General features: G+C 37.1%; 1 protein-coding gene across 1 annotated transcript in view; it reads left to right on the forward strand.

The window, feature by feature from the left end:
- COL28A1 (collagen type XXVIII alpha 1 chain) overlaps positions 1-19,896 on the forward strand; it is a 142,512-nt gene continuing 122,616 nt past the window's right edge. Inside the window, exons 1-7 of the mRNA XM_054563975.1 lie at positions 1-105; positions 3,417-3,576; positions 4,466-5,022; positions 10,608-10,628; positions 12,323-12,379; positions 13,912-13,965; positions 15,790-15,831. Coding sequence (XP_054419950.1) covers positions 3,453-3,576; positions 4,466-5,022; positions 10,608-10,628; positions 12,323-12,379; positions 13,912-13,965; positions 15,790-15,831 — 855 coding nt within the window. The 5' untranslated portion in view covers positions 1-105; positions 3,417-3,452. The remainder of the gene's footprint in view (positions 106-3,416; positions 3,577-4,465; positions 5,023-10,607; positions 10,629-12,322; positions 12,380-13,911; positions 13,966-15,789; positions 15,832-19,896) is intronic.

Genomic DNA, 19,896 nt, shown 5'->3' on the forward strand with positions numbered 1-19,896 from the left:
ACAGATCAGAGAACTATCCAGTAGTCAATTCAATCCCCAACGATGGTCCCTGCTGTTGGCATTTGCTTAACCAGTCTTTAATTCCTGTTTGACAAACTTTTTAAGGTAAGACATAACAGTTTTGTTTTCATCACTTGTGATCAGAGAGGACCACTGAGGAAATGTGGAGGTCTAAATGGTTTACATACTTACTATGTGAAAAAAGCTTATCAAAAAACTTTATCCTCTGCTATTATTTTAATTTAATTATTAGAAAAATATGAATAATTGTAGAATTTTAAAGTGTAGAAATTTAAAATTTATTTTTAAATTATTTTAAAATTAATTGTTAATTTATAATCTACTGCATAACACTGTAATGATGTTACATATCTTTTGATGAATCTTTTTCTTCATTCAAGAAAGTTTTTATAATTAGGTATTAATTGCAGAATACTTTAAAACTTGGTTAGTTTGGCAATTTGAACAAAATATTTATCATTTTCTCTTCAGGTATAAACAAATGAGATGCAAACACTGTGAGTAAAATTGGTAAATGCTGTTGAAAGATAATTTCATTTATGAATTTATTTTTAAAGTCTCTTAGAGTTACTGATCCTGGCATTCATTCAAAATAAATTTTAGGCAAAAATATGGCATTTGGATAAAGATAATCATTATTTCTGAATTTATAAAATTTAACCAACAGTAAACATAAAAGTTTATATTCCTTTCATTTAACTTATGACATTTCTCCTGAAACCTATTTTACTTGTATGAGATATTTAAATAAGAGAAAGGTGGGAATTTACTCAAAATGCAGGCAAAAGTAAGAATTGGTAAAAATGATTAGAAATGGGTGAGCTCTTTTTTCTTCTTTTTTTTCTGAACTTTTAAACATTTTTTTCTTTTTTTATTGTTGTTCAATAACAGTTGTCTCCATTCCCCCCCCCCATTACTCTCCTCCACCCTACCCACCCCCACTTCCCACATTCAGTCCTCTCCCTCTTCCCTCCTTGTCTTCATCCATGGGTCCTTTATACATGTTCCTTAATGATCTTTCCCCTTCTTTCCTCCATTACCCTCCTCTCCCCTCCCCTCTGGGCACTGTCAGTTTGTTCTTTATTTCCATGTCTCTGTTTCTATTTTGCTTTCTTGTTTGTTTTGTTGATTAGGTTCCACGTATAGGCGAGATCATATGGTATTTGTCTTTAACCGCCTGGCTTACTTCACTTAACATAATGCTCTCCAGTTCCATACATGCTGTTGTAAAGGGCAGGAGATCCTTCTTTCTTTCTGTTTTGTAGTATTCCATTGTGGGTTCTTCAGATGCCAAACTAATAATGATTTCAGAAAAGCAGAAAAACTAAAAAACTAAAGAAAGGAAAGTGGGAAGGTGTAAGCATGTCCTCTAATATCAGAAAACAGAAAGGAATACTAGACTTTGGTTTTGGAGAGCAAAATAAAAAATGTTAGAGCAAATAGTAATAAAATACGAGATATTGTGATTATCACCAAAGATTAAGTTATCTTAGTGAGCATTTTATATACTCATATAATTATATGCCAAGAAAACTGTATAAGCAGGTGCTTACTTTTGGAGAAAGATAAGCCTTTATTTAAAGTCAGCATTTTGAAAGCCCAGGATGAGGTCTACAAATGAGAAGAAAGTGGTTTTCTTCTCATGATCCTGCATGGTTATCACCGTTTTTAGGTTTTTGAAGCATCATCTGGATCACATAGCTTATAAAATCTCTCTCACTTTCAATGAAATTAAATTCTCAGTCTCCCATTTAAAGAACTTCTGAGAAGTTTCTTGTGGTATAGACTCAACAAAAAAGAAGAGCCATATGTAATGCCAGGAATGTGGCGTTATTCCTTTCCTGCCTCTGAAAATGCAATAGCAGCTGTATTTTGCTTCATAGCCTTAACCTTACTCTAATCTTCAGAATTGTACTTGAACATCCTTTTGTATTCTTCTCCTTGGTTTGCAAGAGGATTACATCCAGAGGATCCTGAATGTCCTCTGTGTATTCTATTTCCTTAGCACAATATTTGTTCTTTCTTTTAACACTCACCTGTGTTCACATCTTAGCATACCTGGTCTGGACAGTAGTTGAGATTTCAATTGCAGTGCTTGCCAGCAGAGATACTCAGCCATACTGACAGATACGAAGTCAGCTTAATAAAGTTCCTGCTAGACAATGCTATTTGAGAAACAGACTATGGAATGGAGTCATCTATTGGTTCATCCCCAACCCAACAGCTTTGCTTCTCTTAGGCATTTCTCCATCTGGCAGGTATGAAAGAAGTCAGTCACCCATTTCATTCTTCACTGCTTTTGCATATATTTCTACCCCCTACTCAGAGCCTGGAAAAATCGTGCTCATGGTTTCCCAGTTCCCATTCCCTGAAGGCAAGGTGCCAAAGAACGAAAGTGTGATTCTTTTCCCAGAACTTCTGATGTCAATATCATTTAGGCAGGCAAATATTTCTAAACCATGCAGAACATTGGTTCAAAATAAGTTTCCTTATCCTCATTCTCAGGTATACGGAGCAAGCCACATGTGAGTCTTTTCTTGCAAGGGCAGTGTGTGAATTTACAAGTCATCTGGTGTATAGCTGGGCATCCTGAGTGATGGAGTTATGGGTGAAAATTTTAATACAGGATTGAATTTTTTATTGTTAATCTACCAAGAAAAATAGTTTCACAGGGCTGCTCTGCAGGGGTGCTTCCTGATTTCAAGCCCTATTTCTGTCCATTAACTGGTAGAATAGTGTTGCTTAATAAATCTATATTTGCTCTCACATTCTTTTGATTTATTGCATATACAATTGTGGTCCAGCTTGGACTTCTGGTGGAGACACAGTTTTCAAAATAAGAGTAGAAAAGAAAAATGGGGTTCCATGGAAACAGAAGGACAGCTTATGGTAATTTTTGACTTGAGCTCTGAACTCACTAATGTTGTGCATGTAAATAGTAAGACTGAAATCGTGGTGGTTCTCTGCAACCCTGTAAAAATATTAGGATCACCAGCAATTAGTTATAATGAAAACGAGTGGAACAACCATTATCAGTCTGAATGTGGGAATGTCAAAGCAGACACTGTGATTGAACCATCGTCACCATATAGAATGCACTGAAATGTTTTAAATGGCTCTCCTGACCCCCTGCTTCCCAGATTAAAGTGGGAAATATGAACTACTTACGTATAACTCTTTGATTTATAGAAATATTCACTAATAAATGTTTGGGTATAGTGCCATGATTTATTTGCATTAGAAACTTAAAACTTCAATGTGTATATTTCTCTATAAATATGAATGAAAACTTTTTTCTCTTGTCACATGTCAGTTTTCAGTTCTGCTGGACTAGAGTTAAAAATAGCCAACACTATATTTTATTAAAGTATTTATAACTGATTTTTCTATTGAAGGTACTACAGGCAGATGATTTTTCACCATCTACCAAAATGTGGAACAGACATATTGCCTTTTACCTCCTGCTTTTGCCAGCTTTTATGAGTCAAACAATATATGGACAAAGAAAGAAAGGATCAAAGTCCAATTTATTTACAAGGAAAAATTATCTCCAGGGTAAAAAAAAGTTTTGTTTTTGTTTTTAATGATTAAGTTTAGCCTGTTAAGACATTAATATGCATTTTTATCAATAGCATTTGATGTAAATAACAAACCACATACATATGCATATATGTGACATTCTACTTTGATATGATTATATTATGATGATACACTTTATATACTTATATGGCATACCTATAAAAACATCAGAGGTTTTTTTAAGCACTTGTACACTTATTATTTCACTTAAGCTTCACAGTAATCTTATAAAATAGGCATAACAGAGATTGCCACTTTCATATCATAGATAAAGAACTGAGGCCCCCAAAGGTTAAGTGGCATGTTCCAGGTCATAGACAAATTAACTAGTAAGATAGACCTAAGATTCAATCTTAGATTTTCTTCTTTTAAGTTTTTTTCTCCTTTACTGTTGCTACAATGTGATGTATAGTCATTTTTCCCCTTACTTTCAAAACATTAAAAAGAGAAACTACAAAACAATATGGGGACTCACCAACATGACACACAACCTTAGAAATAGGTACAGTATTATTTACCTGAAGACAATTTTGCCCAATATTTGTTGAGTTTTTAAACTATGATGCACTTTTTTCCCCTCCCATTTTAAGCAGGTTTTACTTTCGGAAGATGTTCAGGATATATGGTATTTTTAAAATTATTGTTTTGATTTGCATGATTTTACATGAGAAAAAGAATGTATAGACTTGCTAAGAGACTTAGGTCTTCACATGTTAAGCCTTACCTACAGGGTGCCTCTCTTTCACTTCCCTCTGCTCTCAAAAACAAATAGCCCACAACATATCGCCTCAGTGTTTTTCTTATGTAAAATTGTTTCTTGAGTAGACCCATGTATTTTTGCCTAATCAGTTTGTTCTATTTTCAGACTCCACTTGCTTCATAGACATTGTTTTCATCGTGGACAGCTCTGAAAGTTCTAAAATTATTCTCTTTGATGCACAGAAAGATTTTGTGGCTAATTTGAGTGACAAGATTTTCCAGTTGACTCCAGTTTATCACTTGAAATACGACATCAAACTGGCAGCTCTTCAGTTTAGCAGCACTGTCCAAATTGACCCACCCTTTTCTTCTTGGAAAGATCTACAGACTTTCAAGCAGAGGGTTAAGTCTATGAATTTTATTGGACAAGGTACTTTCTCATATTATGCCATCTCCAATGCTACTAGGCTATTTAAGAGAGAAGGACGTAAAGATGGTGTAAAAGTAGCTTTGCTGATGACTGATGGCATCGACCATCCAAAGAATCCAGATGTTCGAAGTATTTCTGAAGATGCCAGAAGTGCAGGAATATTATTTATCACCATTGGACTTTCCACTGTAGTCAATGAAAACAAACTTCGTTTGATATCTGGGGATTCACCTAGTGAACCCATTCTACTGATGAGTGACCCGACGCTTGCAGATAAAATTCAGGATCGCCTGGTAGGTATCTCATGGGTTGGTTTTACATACATGTTTCTCATTATAATAGCAATATTTTGAATACAAAGTCTGTAAATATAGATAATGAGTCAAAAAATGAAAGAAAAATAACCCACCTTAGAATGGAAAGAAGAACGTTTTTCCAAAGTCTTTCTCCACATCCTCGATGGTTTACACCGGATAAACTGGAGCAGAACCAGGCTCATTCTCTAGAATTGCATTCCTAACTTTATTGCTAGCCAATGCTGAGGATTTGGGAAGAATTAATTTCTAATTACACAGTTCAGACTCCTGTTTATGCATCCTGGGCTCATTGAACTCTGCTGATTTATATTCAGTTTGTGGTCAACTTTTGGTCTGCTATATTTGTATTAGATTGATCTTTTCCCTTTCTATATGTGAAAAAATATTTTTTGATTTTGTCCCAACATGTATTGCTGTATTATGCTCAAGCAGAGTTCATAGACTTCCAATTTTTAAAAAAATTATCTCTTTTCTTAGGTGTTAACAAGGTACCCAATGTAAAATCATCTGCAACTTGCAGTCACCCAACAGCTTCTCCCATGAAATCAATGAGTCCCTTTTGATTGGTCTGACTGTCTGTGTTGATGGGTTTTTTCTTTATCCTTTGCTTAGCTGTGTATAAGAACCTTTCCTTGCTGCTTGGTAAAACACAAGGCAAAGTAATCAAAACAAAATCCCTCTCCACAATATTTCTCAAGGACAAAAACTGGAGAAAAAGTGGTTGATTTGTTAAGTGTTAAAAATTTATTTTCTTAAAAATATTTTCTTTAATTTCTTAAGAAGAGTCCAAAATAAAAGTGTCCTCACAGGTAATGAGCATTTCCTGTGGCTGTTCTCTACAGGCTGGAAAAAGCCTCAGGCTCCATTTCAGAGATTGTTTTGCCCCTTTGTCTCTTCCCCCAATCTTTTTCTCCAACATTACTCTCAATTTTTTTACTCAGTTGTTTTCAGCAGGGGACCCTGAGTTTATCTTATCTAAATCATAATTATCATGTCTTGAGTGCTCTGGGTAGTAGGCATTGTTCTGAGCACTTATTTTATTCTATTTGGTGTTAACAACAGTCTTGTGATATAGATACTGTTCTATCATCATTCTATAATTGAAAATTTAAGGTCAAAGACCCTAGAGTCTGCATGCTTAACCTTATAAAGTCTTATTGAGAGGGGAAACAGTACAATAGCTTGGGGTGCATGCTTACTCTAAGCATCTCTTTTGTGAGACATGTGCAGGGTGGCTGGCTAACTGCCTAGTCCTGCCTGTGCTGTTTAAGGAGTCCTCACCAGTGACCTTGGAACAAAAGGGTCCAGCATGTGCAGGAGAGAACCCTGGGGGTGTGATAATGAGTTGCCTATTGTTCACTGCTGAAGATGCAGGACAGTCATTTCCTTGTTTGGCCAGATGTGAAGGCCAGGAAGGTTCTTACTCCCTCCAGCCACACCCTCCCCAAGAGCTCCTGCCCAACTGGGAACACAGGCTCCTGGCAGTGGACTCGAAGCAAGACTATTTGCTTGTTTCTGGGGAAACCAAAAAATGACCAAGTGCCCTAATGATTCTGCTCTTCCTTAGCATCCTGTGATTTCAGCTTGTTTGTTCAAACAGCAGCTCTGTGAACAAGCCACTTCTTAGAAGGAGATGGTGCTCTCCAAACACTTCCAGAAACGAAAGGGCTCATCAGGCTTTTCAAAGAAAGATATACCACATTTCAATGTTTCAATTTGCCACTTCTAGGATGCAGAACTTGATGTTTCATCAGACCATTGGAATTCCTCATCTAATCTATTTCTATTACATCATTAGTTGAAGTTTTAATTTTTTATTTTGAAATAATTATTTAGTTGACTTTTAAAAATCAGTTAGTTAGGTATAATTTCTGTACAAAACTGCATTTACTTAAAGTATACAATTCCATGAGTTTTGAGAGATGTATATACCCAGGAAACCACCAATACAAGTAGGATACAGAACATTTCTAGCACCCCCGAAATTTTTTCATGAATCTGCAATGCATTCTTCCCTTGCTCCTGAGCAAATACTGATGTTGACTTCTCAATCTAGATTAGTGTAAACATTCTAGAATTTTACATAAACAAACTCATAGAGTGTGTACTCTTTTGATATGTCTTCTTATTCCCAGCATAATGATTTCAAAATTCATGTTTTGGTTTTTTTGTTTTTTTGTTTTTTTGTATCAGCACTTCATTCCTTTTTATTGCAGAGTAACTTTATAGTTGAATTTATGGACATGACTGTCCACCACGAATAGATTTTGCAGGCCCCAAGACAAATTAAGGAAACTGTTGCATATTCTTGACACCTCTGGTAGGAAATGTCATCTAAGACTTACCCCATGAAAACATTTCAGTTCTGAATCACCCAAGGGAGACCTAGGATTCTAAATTGAAAAATATTTTTATTGCTCTTTTATTGTGGTTTACGTAACAGTCTTGAAACCTAAGAAACTCAGCCTTACGTCCTGAATGTATTACTTAGTCCTTTAGAAGAGCAAGAAAGAGTATGCGAGATTAAAAAAAAAAAACTTTATTCTATCAACTTTGATATTAAAATTTTTAAAAGCCTTTATAGGAATAAATGTTGTATCAAATTGGTTTTTTCTCTAAAGATTGTTAAGAAAAACATCAGTTTAGTGTAACCCTTTCTTTACCTACCAAAGATCAACTTGATAATTATTGTATCATCTTTAGAATCCTGCTTTATCAACTTATTGATTATAGATCACTTCCCATTTTTTCAAGGCTTCTTCTCTTTAGAGCCTTATTTCTGTTCTTGTTTAAGGTTTTGCAGTTTGCTAAAGCTGCGAGTATCTTTTTTTTGGCCTTAGAGTTTGTAATCCTTGCCTACTGAGTCCTTCATTTTCATCCCGTTGGTTGTCCCGCTGTATGTCCGGCACCTTCCTCACATTTCCTCTCTTCCCTTCTCATAGTGTTGACCTCACAGTCATTCACAAAATAGGCAATTGCATCCTAGCTTCTCCTTACACATATATATCATTGCAAAACTCCGGCTCCATTAATAAAATGTACTTTTTTTTGCTCTACTGAGGGTCTTTACTTGTTTATCCTTTTCATTTAAAATACAGTATCCATCCAGACCTTAATTAAACATGCTCTTCCCTCTGGCTTTGACCATGTTCCCCACACAGCTGGCTGCTCAGCCTCAGTGAAAGGTCTCACTACATCCCAAGGCCTCCAGCTCTGTCCACGTGGGCTCCTCTGTCCACCTTTTTAAATGTCCTTCCTTACTGCTTCTTTTGTCTTTTGCCCACACTAGTCTTGATGACTTTTTTCCTCGTAAACTTTGACATACAAAACAGCATTCCATCAAAGAGTTGGTCCTTTGCATCCCTCCCTTGAGAATTTCCAGAAAATCCACCTATTCCAAGAAACTATCTTGCTACCCCCACATTCCACCCCCGATCTTGGATCTCCTTCCCACACTGCTTGCTGTGATCTGTCTGTTTTCTGTCACTAGGGCTTAAGACCATAAGTGCCCCTAGGGATGGAGCTTTGTTCATTGTTTGAAACAGTCTTATTTATTGTGCAGTTTTGGGTCCACTTTTGTTTCCATAGAAATATAAATTCCAAAATCCTCAAAATCAGATGAGTTCCAAAAATAATTTGTTAGTTGTGTTGTTATGGTTTTAATCCTCACAGCACGTATTTTTAGACAGTAATATGGCAAAGCAGAAATTGAATTTTCAAAGGCAGAGGTATAAAAGTGTAAGTTTACATGTCAGGCACAGTAGCAGCTAAATCCATGAGTTTAAAATTGATAAGGACATTGTTATAAAAAGATTGTAACATGACAAAACTTTGGATTTTTCTTTATTTCACTAGTTCTCAAATATTACAATTTGACTTGCATTATAAGTTGCTTATTGTCTCTCTTGAACTCCTTTCAAGTTCCCTTTCCCTCTCTTCCTCCCAGAGGGAAACAAGCTAATGACATGTTTTAAGTATTTTCATAATTTGGATCACATTGCTTTTTCAGTCAGTGTTCTTAGAAATCTTTTTATGTTGAAATATGTAGATCTAATACATTCACTTTAGCTACCAAATAGTATTTCATTTATTGATCCATTCCACTACTCGTGGATATTTTAGTTATTTCCAATTTTTCACTTATTAAAACCTATGAATGCTGAAATGTATGAGTACAAGAATTTCTCTCTAGGGTACATCGGGAAAGGTTATCAGGATACCAGGTGGAAACAGGGGCTTGTCCTGGGCAGCCTGCAAGTAAAGCACCCTCGTCTTCAGCTTTCTACACACAGCCAAATGTTCTCCAGGGGGTAATGCCATTTTACACGGAGACTGTCATTGTATCTCAGTTTCCATTTTTTCACATGACCTACTATGTCTTAAAGATACCTCTCTGTAAGACATCATCTGCTTTCAGCCTGGATTTACTCTGGTTGGTAATTTAAAATCATTGGGTGGGGAAAGGGTGGAGGAAGAGGGCAAAGAGGACCGCAGGTGAAACCCTGAATTTTGTATAGGGTCTGCGGACAGAGTTTTTCAGCTCCCAAGGCTGTGTGATTGAACTTTCTCATTTTATATAAGGAAAATGACCTGGAAAGAGTATGTGACTTGCTCAAGGCCACATGGATAGCTAATGAAACAGAATGAAAACCCTGGATGACACTTAATGTCCAGGCCCATCATCCCTCCCATTAAATTGAGCCACTTAAAGCATTTTGTTGTCTCTTCCTTCTATATTATTAGTTTGCATGGAAATAAAAATAAAGTAAAAACAAAACTACAAGGATGTGGAGTCCTCCATAAAAGTACAACTCTGACTTATCTTTAACCTCCTCATTACATCCTTCATTTTTAATATCTTGCAACAAATATTCTAGTACTTTTTTCTTCTGGTTTCTATTTTATCATACGTATGTTACATCTTCTGATTCAGTCATAAGGCATTAATTTGACACATAAGATCTACCTTAAGAAAACAATCATTACATCTGTAAACAAAGGTTCACTTTTTCCCAGAGTTTGACTTCAGATATGGCCTTCAGGGCACTTGGCAGATAACAACCACTGAACTGTACAGTAAGGTCGTGAGGCCTGGATATTGGATAAAATACAGACTATGAGGTTCTCTAAAATTAGGAATTTAAAATAATATTTCCAGACGTTAAATCCTAAAATGAATGTTTTAATGCCGAAGTCTTTGTAACTGAAAATAAAAAAATTTATCGTTATGGCTGATTAAATTTATAGCCAAATTAAGCTTGTAGCCAGATCATACAGCTGATAAAGGAAATCACAGGTAAACATACAATACAATAGGATAAAATTCCTAGAAAACAGAATAACTGTTAATGTTAGCGCCTTTCATGTCTCCTATTATTATATGGCTCAGAGTGTTCCTTGGGTGGGTGGCTGGTAGGTTTTATTGTTTTCACGAGGTTAGAAAGGCTGACTTGCTATTTTTCTTGGAAATTGCATATCCCATAAGGGAATAATTAAGACTAATGAGAGTTGGAAGCAAAACCATAAATTGAGTTAATGTTTCATTCTTTTTTCCCTTGTAGATGATCTTATTTGAAAAGAAGGTAAGTACCACTTGCTTTGATTACTATGAATTACTCTAAAAGCTCTCATTATCAAATCAGTATTATAATTCTCATTAGAAGATAGGCGTGACAATATAAAAATGCTTAAATATTTTTAGAAAGAGCTACACTATTTCTAGGCTACCATCTGATTTCTTTTTGGCCACCACATCCACTGCAGGTTGGAAAATTACAAAAAATTTAATGCAATTCTAGAGACTGATTTTAGAAATTAATGGTAGCCAAATGACATAGCTTTTGCTTAGTTTGATGTGATTTCCTTTATTCTAAACCTGTCTCTGACACCAGCTACTTGGGAGGAGTATCCTCTGCTTTGGGAGGTATGCCTGGTGCTGGCCAGGGTTAATTAGGCAGTGTTCCAGGCTGAGACAGAGCTCAGAGTCGCCCCCTGCTGCCTGCTGATTGACTAAGCTCATTCTTCCTGATGGTGGCAACCAGACCAAGTGGCCAAGGAAACTGGCCAACATTGGCTGGATAGTAAATGACCATCAGCTTGTTGAGGACTCCTGTATTAAACATGTGTTTCTTAATTCAAAGAATCTGGAACATCTGAACTTTGATAAATTGCTTATTTAACATCAGAAAATTTACACGTAGTATTGTATAAAATAATAGGAGCCAACCAAACCTTGTAGAGCAGCAGTCCCCGGCCTTTGTGGCACCAGGGACCAGTTCTCTCACTTGCCTGCTGCTCACTTCCTGCTGTGCGGCCCAGTGACTAACTGGGGGTCGGGGACCCCTGTTGTAGAGCGCATTTCATTGAATCATATATACATGGTCAGATATACCATTGTTTTATGTGCCATTAAGAAAAGAAAACACTAGTGATTAAATTATGATACAGTGCCTTATTAATTATTTTTCATTTTATACTTATGTGAAGAGTCCTTTTAAATTTATTTAGATATAGATTTTTAAGTCCTGTATTGCTTTTGTACATACATATATGAGAAAATATAAGCAAACTCAATTGGTTATTTCTAAAACATTTCCATATCCAGAGTCTAAATCTTCTGAATCACTTTTAGTCTCAGAGTCATTGATGTATTTGTTTTCCTGTAAGACAAGTACAGCAGAAGCTTGGGTGATACAGTACGCCTTAGGAGTGCTCCACTAGTGTCTCTGGAGTTCTCTTCCATCTCATTCTGTAAGTTTTGAAGTGCAAATGCAGAAAACAGCAACTTCATCATGATTGGGCTTACTCTGATTTCAGAAGTGTTATAAGAAGGAAAAATGTGCATCTTAGAATTGATTAAATATGTTTTAAGTTAAATGTTTTCCTTTGCTGAGTAAACAAGTATTGGATATGTGTATATTATTGAGCTCTGATGTGTTATATAAAAGAGAAATAGCAGAAATTCCAAGAGTCGACTGAAAGTGTTTATCTTTCCCTTTTTTAACACTTAGGTGTATACACACACACACACACACACACACACATATATGACAGGAGGTCTCTTTAATTTAACCATGGCAATGTTTAATAATATTTTATTAGCTGGTTCTTATTAGATCTGAGTTTTCCTAGAAGAATTTAATAGGAAGAGCAAAATCTCCATAAGCTTACAAGGTAAAATGTCCTCAACGGAGTGTTCCTTTTAGTAATGTATGGAATAAGATTTGAAATGCTGTCTTTCACAGTGTGTTAATACTGTATTTCATTATTGTTTCAGTGTGAACGCAAGATCTGTGAGTGCGAGAAGGGGGACCCAGGCGAGCCAGGGCCTCCGGTGAGTATATTTCTCCTTCAGATTTAGGGTCCAGCCAGGAGTCCCAGTGATGATCACTCTACTCATATTTGCAAATGCCAGGCTTTTTCATGCTGTCAAAAACCTCTTGTGTGCAAATAGAGCAAAAAAAGAAGTGCTTTTTTCCCCCCCTAACAGGATGCCTTCTGTCCTTAGGAATAAGGCCTGGGATTTTACTGATCTGAACTAAGGTCAGACTTGGTTTAAAATAGCAAATTTGTTCCCACAAAGGTTATTTCGGCATCACCTCTTATGTGGCAGTTGGAGCCAGAATTTCTCAATACCGAAGTGAAAATATAGAAAGAGATTATCCAGATTTCAGTGCTTTAGACAAACCTTTATATGCTCCACCTAGAAACAAGGGGCAGAGACCTCTCCTGAAGGTAACCATATCTTTACATTCATCCAAGGGCAACATGGTGGGGCCTTGTGTGGAGGAAGCTTTGGCCAGGAGGCCTTGGGGGTCAGAGTGAACTCTGTGACACAGAATAATGTCACGATGACTGGAGGCGCTGAACGTTTCTCTAACACCAGATCATTGGAAAGCATCCATGCTTTTTCAGTATTTCATTTATTTATGTGATGCCAAACCTGAATGTTCAGAAGCACAGTGGAGATATTTCACAAAAAGGCATGGGTAAAATTTTTGAAGTAACGCTTATATTTGGGGAACGGGAAGGGAGATGCGTACTGTTAGTTTCTTAGACTGTGATACCTTTTACCTTAAAACTTGAATCCAAAGCCTATACTTTTTCAACCCTTTCTACCAATCAATGTATTAGAAAGGGGGAATGTTTGTCTTTTTTTCCTTCAAAACACATGGTTTGATACGTTCCATGCTAATGTGGCAGCCAGTAGAAGCTGACTTGAACCAAAGCAAAAGCTTGGATTTCCTTCCCTATAAAGTCTTAGTTTATACTCATGACACCAGGAGAGGCTCACTTGTGATGCTCAGTTATGTTTTAGAATGAACAGTATCAAAACTTGCAATTGCCGAGCTAATTAGACAACTTTAGTCAATCAATATTGTTAGAAGAGATACTCCCATGTTTAAATAAGGTTAGACATAGAACTGTATTATGGGACATTTATTGGGTGCCCCCAAAACCAGTTCTCAGAAATGTGAGTTTTTTAATTGTTGGAGAATAAGAAAATGAAGAGCCTTTCTGGGACAGGATTTGGAGAATTCTCTTCTTTCCTCTTTCGAGATTGTACCTTGACTATCAGGGAGACACACGCACGCGCGTGCGCACACAAACACATACACGCGCGCGCACACACACACACACACAAACACTAAAGATTTGGATGATGTAGAGAATCTGTCTATGCAAGGCAGTGCAGACTTCCTTATGTGTAGGAAAGGAGAGAAGAGAATTGACTCTTTTCTTGGTAGGCAAAGTTTTTTTTACAATATTCCCTCATTTTATGGGATGAAGCTGATCAGGAATTACTGTAAGATGTAGGAAGCTAATGGAATGGCTCAATATAATCTTTTTTCCCTTTGCCTTCAGGGTACCCATGGAAACCCAGGTATCAAAGGTGAGCGAGGACCGAAAGGAAACCCGGTAAATGAATTAACAACTTTCCTTTAAACCAGTGCATCTTCTGAACTTATTTAAAGAACAAAAACAAAGAAAACAAAGAGCATTGCAATATATGTCAATGCCAAAAAATCTGATGATTTCTATGAGAAGTACTGGATATTCACTTCCTGTGTTATCGATCTGGTTTGTTTAGCTTGCATTCATATAACATATGGTCATGTTGGTCAATACATAAAGGAAACCTTGGGACCCAATAAATAGAAACTTCTAATACAAATAATCGTGTCCCAAATTAATTATCACAATGTTCCATGAATTATTAAGACATGTTCCATATCAGATTGATTTATACACATTTTTTTAATACATCCACTTTGTAGATAACTGATCTACAATAATAATAGAAAAAACATCAGATTGTCTCTCACTCTTCAGGCATTTCCTCAGTTCTTTTCTTTGTGTTCCCGTCAACAAATTATAGATTATTTTTAATTATCTGGTCAGATCATTGTTGGGATAACATTGTTCCAAGTTTTAGAATCACAAAACAGAGACTAGCAGATGTAACTGTGAAAATTTAAGGCAAAATTCTATATAATGAAAAATAATAATTAAAAGAAGGAGGAAAACATATAGAGAAATGTTTTCATCAAATAAAATGGACATTAGGTTAATTTCCATAGTGCCTAAAGACAGTAAAATGGATGACAAAATATCAACCATCTAATAATTAAATGGTCAAAGGGCACAAATAATTTTCAAGAAAGGAAATAAAATCAGTAAATAAATAAATAAAAAACATTTAATTTTACTATATAATTAATGAAATTTAAAACAGAGACATTGAGGTACACTTTAATACTAGTTATTTACATTGTAGAACTTGAAAGTTCACAGTTGTTGGGTTGTATTTTGGGGTTGGGAGGGGAAACATTTTCTAATTCACATAATTGGGTGTATGCTGTGTTTCAAATTAAAAATCATTCTTTGTAACAGTTAACACAGCAATATTAAAATAATAATAACTAGTGTTAGAAATATTGTAGTGAAACTGGTTTGCTCTTCATTGCAAAGGTAAAGTGGGACATTTTGGAAAACAATTGGGCACTACATAAGAGGCATTCAAATATTCAAAAAATTAACCCAATAATTCATCTCTCAGAATATATTTAGGGATGTGATGAAAAATATGATAAGTTAGATGCATTAAAGTATTTTTTCCAATTGCATGTTTGTCAAAGAAAGGGAACGTAAAGCATCTTTGAGTTGCTTTATGATACACGCACCGCCCCCTCCCCCCACACTCACTCACCTTATATGGGTTCAAATTAATGCCATCACTTTTTTTTTGTTTGGTTTTGTTTTATTAAATACCTGTTATAAGTCTATGTTCATATTTCATTTATTTGGCTTGTAATTTTGTGCCACATAATGTATTTTCCTAAGTCTTGCTGAAATCAAGCAATCAGTCTTTAGGACATTTTGGAAAGCATTCCACAGCCTCTTGGAGAAAAGCCAGAGTGGCTGGCTCCCAGTGGGTACAACGCTGTGTTTGAGAACAACGGCTGTGTTGTTAAACTGGGGTGTAAGACCCCGCCTAAGCTGTGAAAATGTACCCGGCTTTGGTGCCCTCCACATCTGGCTTCACTCCAAAGGGCAAAGGCTATCTGAGCGGCTATTTCTTCCCTGGATTGCATAGTGAAAATGTGAATGGGAAAGGCCAGAGATTCCCCCCCACCCATTGGCTTAATTTATTAATCCGGGAATTTTGAATAACGCATTTTATTGAGCAATCAGTCCCTCTGCAGGGCGGTGGAATTCTGACTGAGTTTTTGTTTGTTACAGGGTGATGCTCAAAAAGGGGAACCTGGAGAAAGAGGCCCAGGGGTAAGTACACACGGGAATGCCTTCTTAAGAATGTAATCCCAGGTGCTAGATTCTGGAATTGATCGCTTTGATCCCCAGAGTGTGAGTTCGAAAATGATTTATATCTACATGAGCTAGTGATGTCTCAGACAAGTCAGACATACACGATTTTAGAAGTGGAAGTGTGAGAGACAACACTCCTCAATGGGAGTGCCGATGGGATAAGTGGTCAACCACATGACATTCCCTGACACTAAACTGGATACTTATGAAAGGCTCAAGTAAGAAAAATATTTTGCTTTACTTCTGGGTTTTTTTTTTGTGTGTGTTTTTCTTTGTGGGTTTTTTGTTTTTGTTTTTGTTTTTGTTTTTGCAATAAAGAGGAAATTTAAATTCTGGGGCCATAACAGTTACATATTCTTAACTATGCTTTTGTAAGTCCAATTCTGCAGACCAAAAGAGAGAGGGAGAGAGAAATTATTCTAGTTGATTGATTATTCCTAAAATTAGAACATACCGGAGATTGTATGAGAAATAATTACAGAAAAATTTTTCATTACTAGTGTAGAAAATAGCAGACAAATATATAGTAAGCAAAGGGCGGCCATGTTACATTTCTCCTCTCAGTTTGTCTCCTTGTGTCAAAGCCCAACACTCAGACCCGGAGGTTTGAAAAACTGTTCTTTTGGTGTTTTTAATCAACTTCATGAAAAATATCATGGAAAGTTTTGATAATTTCAATGGAAATCCATTCAGAATTTGTGTTATTTATTCAGGAAACATTTCTTGGTTATCTTCTACATATAATGCATAGTATTAAGTGAAAATAAAGTTAAGACAAAGTACTTACATTTTTGAAATGTTTATTTACTCATAGAAGAGATAAGATATTTAAAATACCTACTATTTAAAGCAGAGTGTCAAAATGTTGTGAAAATTGTCCAAAGTAGTATAGGAATTCAGGGGTTGGAGTTGGGCTAGTTTTATGAGGAGACCCCTGAAGAGTATAGGATTATGACAGGAAGGACAGAACAGGAGGGTGGAAGGGGACAGGCATTCCAGACGGAGAGGGCCATGAGGGCAGCCAAAGGGAAGGCAGTGTGTTGGGAAACGGTGGCACAGGGTGCCTGAAGGGGGCTAGTGTCAGTTACAGCTGGAGGATCAGAGTGGGTGCTGTACGCTGCTTGTAAGGCCTGGGCTTTGCCAGGTGATGGGCGTTCCCCAAAATTTTAGATGAAGCATTTGACATAGGAGCTACCTCTGTATCTGGAAGATTAATGTAGCATGGCTCTGAAAGAGAAATTGAAATGGGAATAAGCAGAAGGAGGAAACACTTAGAAGGTTTATAGCTATAGCCTGTATGAGAAATAATAGGGACACTGGCTAGAGTGGCTCTGGCCAGGGTGAAAGCGGCCAGCCACATGTGCTTAACTGAGCGATTGAAACATGACATTGTGGTGTGCTTTAGAAATAAAATACACACCGAATTTTGATGATTTAGTATCCCAAAAATACATGTACACTATCTCATTGATCATTTTTAATGTGATTACGTGTTGAACTCACAGTGTTTTGGACCTACTGAGATAAATAAAATATATTATTAAAATTAATTTCACCGACTCATTGCTTTTTTAACGTGGCCATTAGGAAATTTAAAATTAAATATGGGACTCCCATCTGGGGCTCCCATTATATTGGACAAAACTGGCCTATGGTGATGACAAAACAGAAGGGAAGAGGACATCGGAAGAACCATGAAAGGGAAGAAGTGATACAATGTGGTGGTTAACTCTAATTCACATATTCAACAAATATATATTGAGCACCTTCTATGTCTTGGGACCTCTTTTAAGTGCTCAGATACAGGAGTGAGCGAGACGATTCTTGTTTCATAATGTCCTAGCAGGGGGAGGCAATAAATAGGCAAGCAAATGAATAAGAATTTAGGTCAGTGAGAAGTGTTATGGAAATGTAAAACAAGGTCATGAGGGTGTTCTAGGCAGAAAGAACAGCAGGGATGAAGGCTCTGAAGTGGGAACAATCTTGGCTCAGGACCAGTCAGAGCCAGGACTTGAGGTACAGTGGTGGGAGATAAGGCTCCAGCTGGGACTAGATCAATAGAGCCTCGTTGGCCAGGGTAGCAATGGATTTAAAATGAGTGCAGTGGAAGCTGCTGGGGAGTTTTAACTGGTTGGATTAAAGGAATGTAAGGGGCAAGTAGAGAGGAAATATGATTATAAGTTTTTGAGACTGTGTGATTTGAAATATGATAGCGTTAATAGAAATAAGAAAGTCAGAAACAATTTTGGCAGAGATCCAAGAGTGCAGTTTTGGATATGTTAAATTTGAATATTTTAAAACTAGTCATTAAGATGCCATGAAGGAAAGGAAGGAAGGAAACTGATAGCAACCAAATAGTAAATGAATCAGAGATTTCAGAGAGAAAAACAGGGAACAAAAAGAGAATCATATACTATAAAAGTAATGTTTCTTTATTTTTGTAAACTCTATTGGCTCCTTCCTAAATACAATCTAACTCTTTTAACATAAAGTAATGATGGGAGCAGACCCAAAGTAGCAGAGGAGTAAGTGGAAGCTACATTAACTTCCTCCCAGGGCCAATCTGGAATTAAAACTAAATTGTAGAGAAATCACCCTGAATAACCAACTGAACACTAGCTGGAGAGAAGCCTTATAACCAAGAATAGACAGAAGAAACTACTTTACCACATATGACTTGTAGGGAGTGTGGAGGAGGCATGAAAAGGCTGGCTGGGCTCCCACAGGAGGCAGCTGAAGTGCTGAAGGGATATTTCCGTGGCCAGAGAGTTCCCCCTGAGGAGTGTGGTGTCTAAACCCCAAGCGGCGCTTCCCAGCTTACAGCATAAGGGCTTAGAAAGGAACCCAGATAACATCAAGCTGCCCAGAACAGTGGGGGTTTCTGTCTACCAGGGAGAGATGGCTGGAGATGTAGAAGGCGTCTTAAAGTGAAAACACACAAAATGCCATTTGCAGTCACTTACCCTGGGCTCTGGCAGAGGGAAGGAAGAGTGGACTAGAGACAAATGAGGAGAGTCTGGGGCTGTTGGCTCTGGGGAGAGAACTGAAGGAACAGCTACAGGGATCCCTGTGCTGAGTCATTCCCCATATTGCAGAGTCTATCTTTCTCAGGTAGAGCCCTCCCCTCCAAGTGGCATCAGCCTGAGGGGAAGCAATAGCCCTGCCCACAGGAATTACTCAGCGCCACCCCATGGAGCTTAAGCTGGGCTGCTAGCACAGCTTAAGGCTATATCACTGATTAGTATAACAACTAAGGCAGATCTCTGGGAGCTCTGAGACTTCAGCTGACCCTCTCCTGGGACTGGTACTGATAAAAGTGGGACTTGGTGCACAGCCTAGTTCTTCTGCATACAAACAGGCCCAGCAGAGGGGGCCACGTGCTGTGAATCATTGATAGCTCCAAACAGGTTGACCAGGCCAGTAATAAGCAGTGCCTGACAAAGGTCTACACCACAGTCTTTGCAGATCTATCTAATACATAGAAACAAATACAAAGAAGAAGCCACAATGGGAAGACAAAAAACAAACTCCAAATGAAAGAACAAGAGAATTCGCCAGGAGAACTAGATGAAATGGAAGCAAGCCATTTATCAGATAGAGAATTTAGAGTAATGATTTAAGGATATTCAACAGCATGAAAAGACATAGAAAAGGATGAGTCAGAAATAAAGAATGAAATATCTGAAATAAACAAACACTGGAAGGAATACACAGTAGGTTAAATGAAGTAGAGGATTGATTCAGTTACTAGAAAGAAAAGGTAGGAAAAACACCCAGGCAGAGCAACAAAAAGAAAAAAGAATTCTAAAAAATGAGGAGGACTGAAGAAACATTTTGGACAACATGAAGCGTAACAACATCTGCATCATGGGACTACCAGAAGGAGAAGAAAACAAGCAAGGGATCAAGAACCTATTTGAAGAAATAATGACCAAAAACTTCCCTAATTTGGTGAAGGAGAAAGACATACATATTCAGGAAGTTCAGAGAGTCCCAAACAAGTTGGACCCAAAGATGCCTATA

Source organism: Pteronotus mesoamericanus, unplaced genomic scaffold (assembly GCF_021234165.1).
Source record: "Pteronotus mesoamericanus isolate MK-2021 breed Mesoamerican mustached bat unplaced genomic scaffold, CSHL_Meso_final scaffold_85, whole genome shotgun sequence".
Classification (NCBI taxonomy): Eukaryota; Metazoa; Chordata; class Mammalia; order Chiroptera; family Mormoopidae; genus Pteronotus; species Pteronotus mesoamericanus.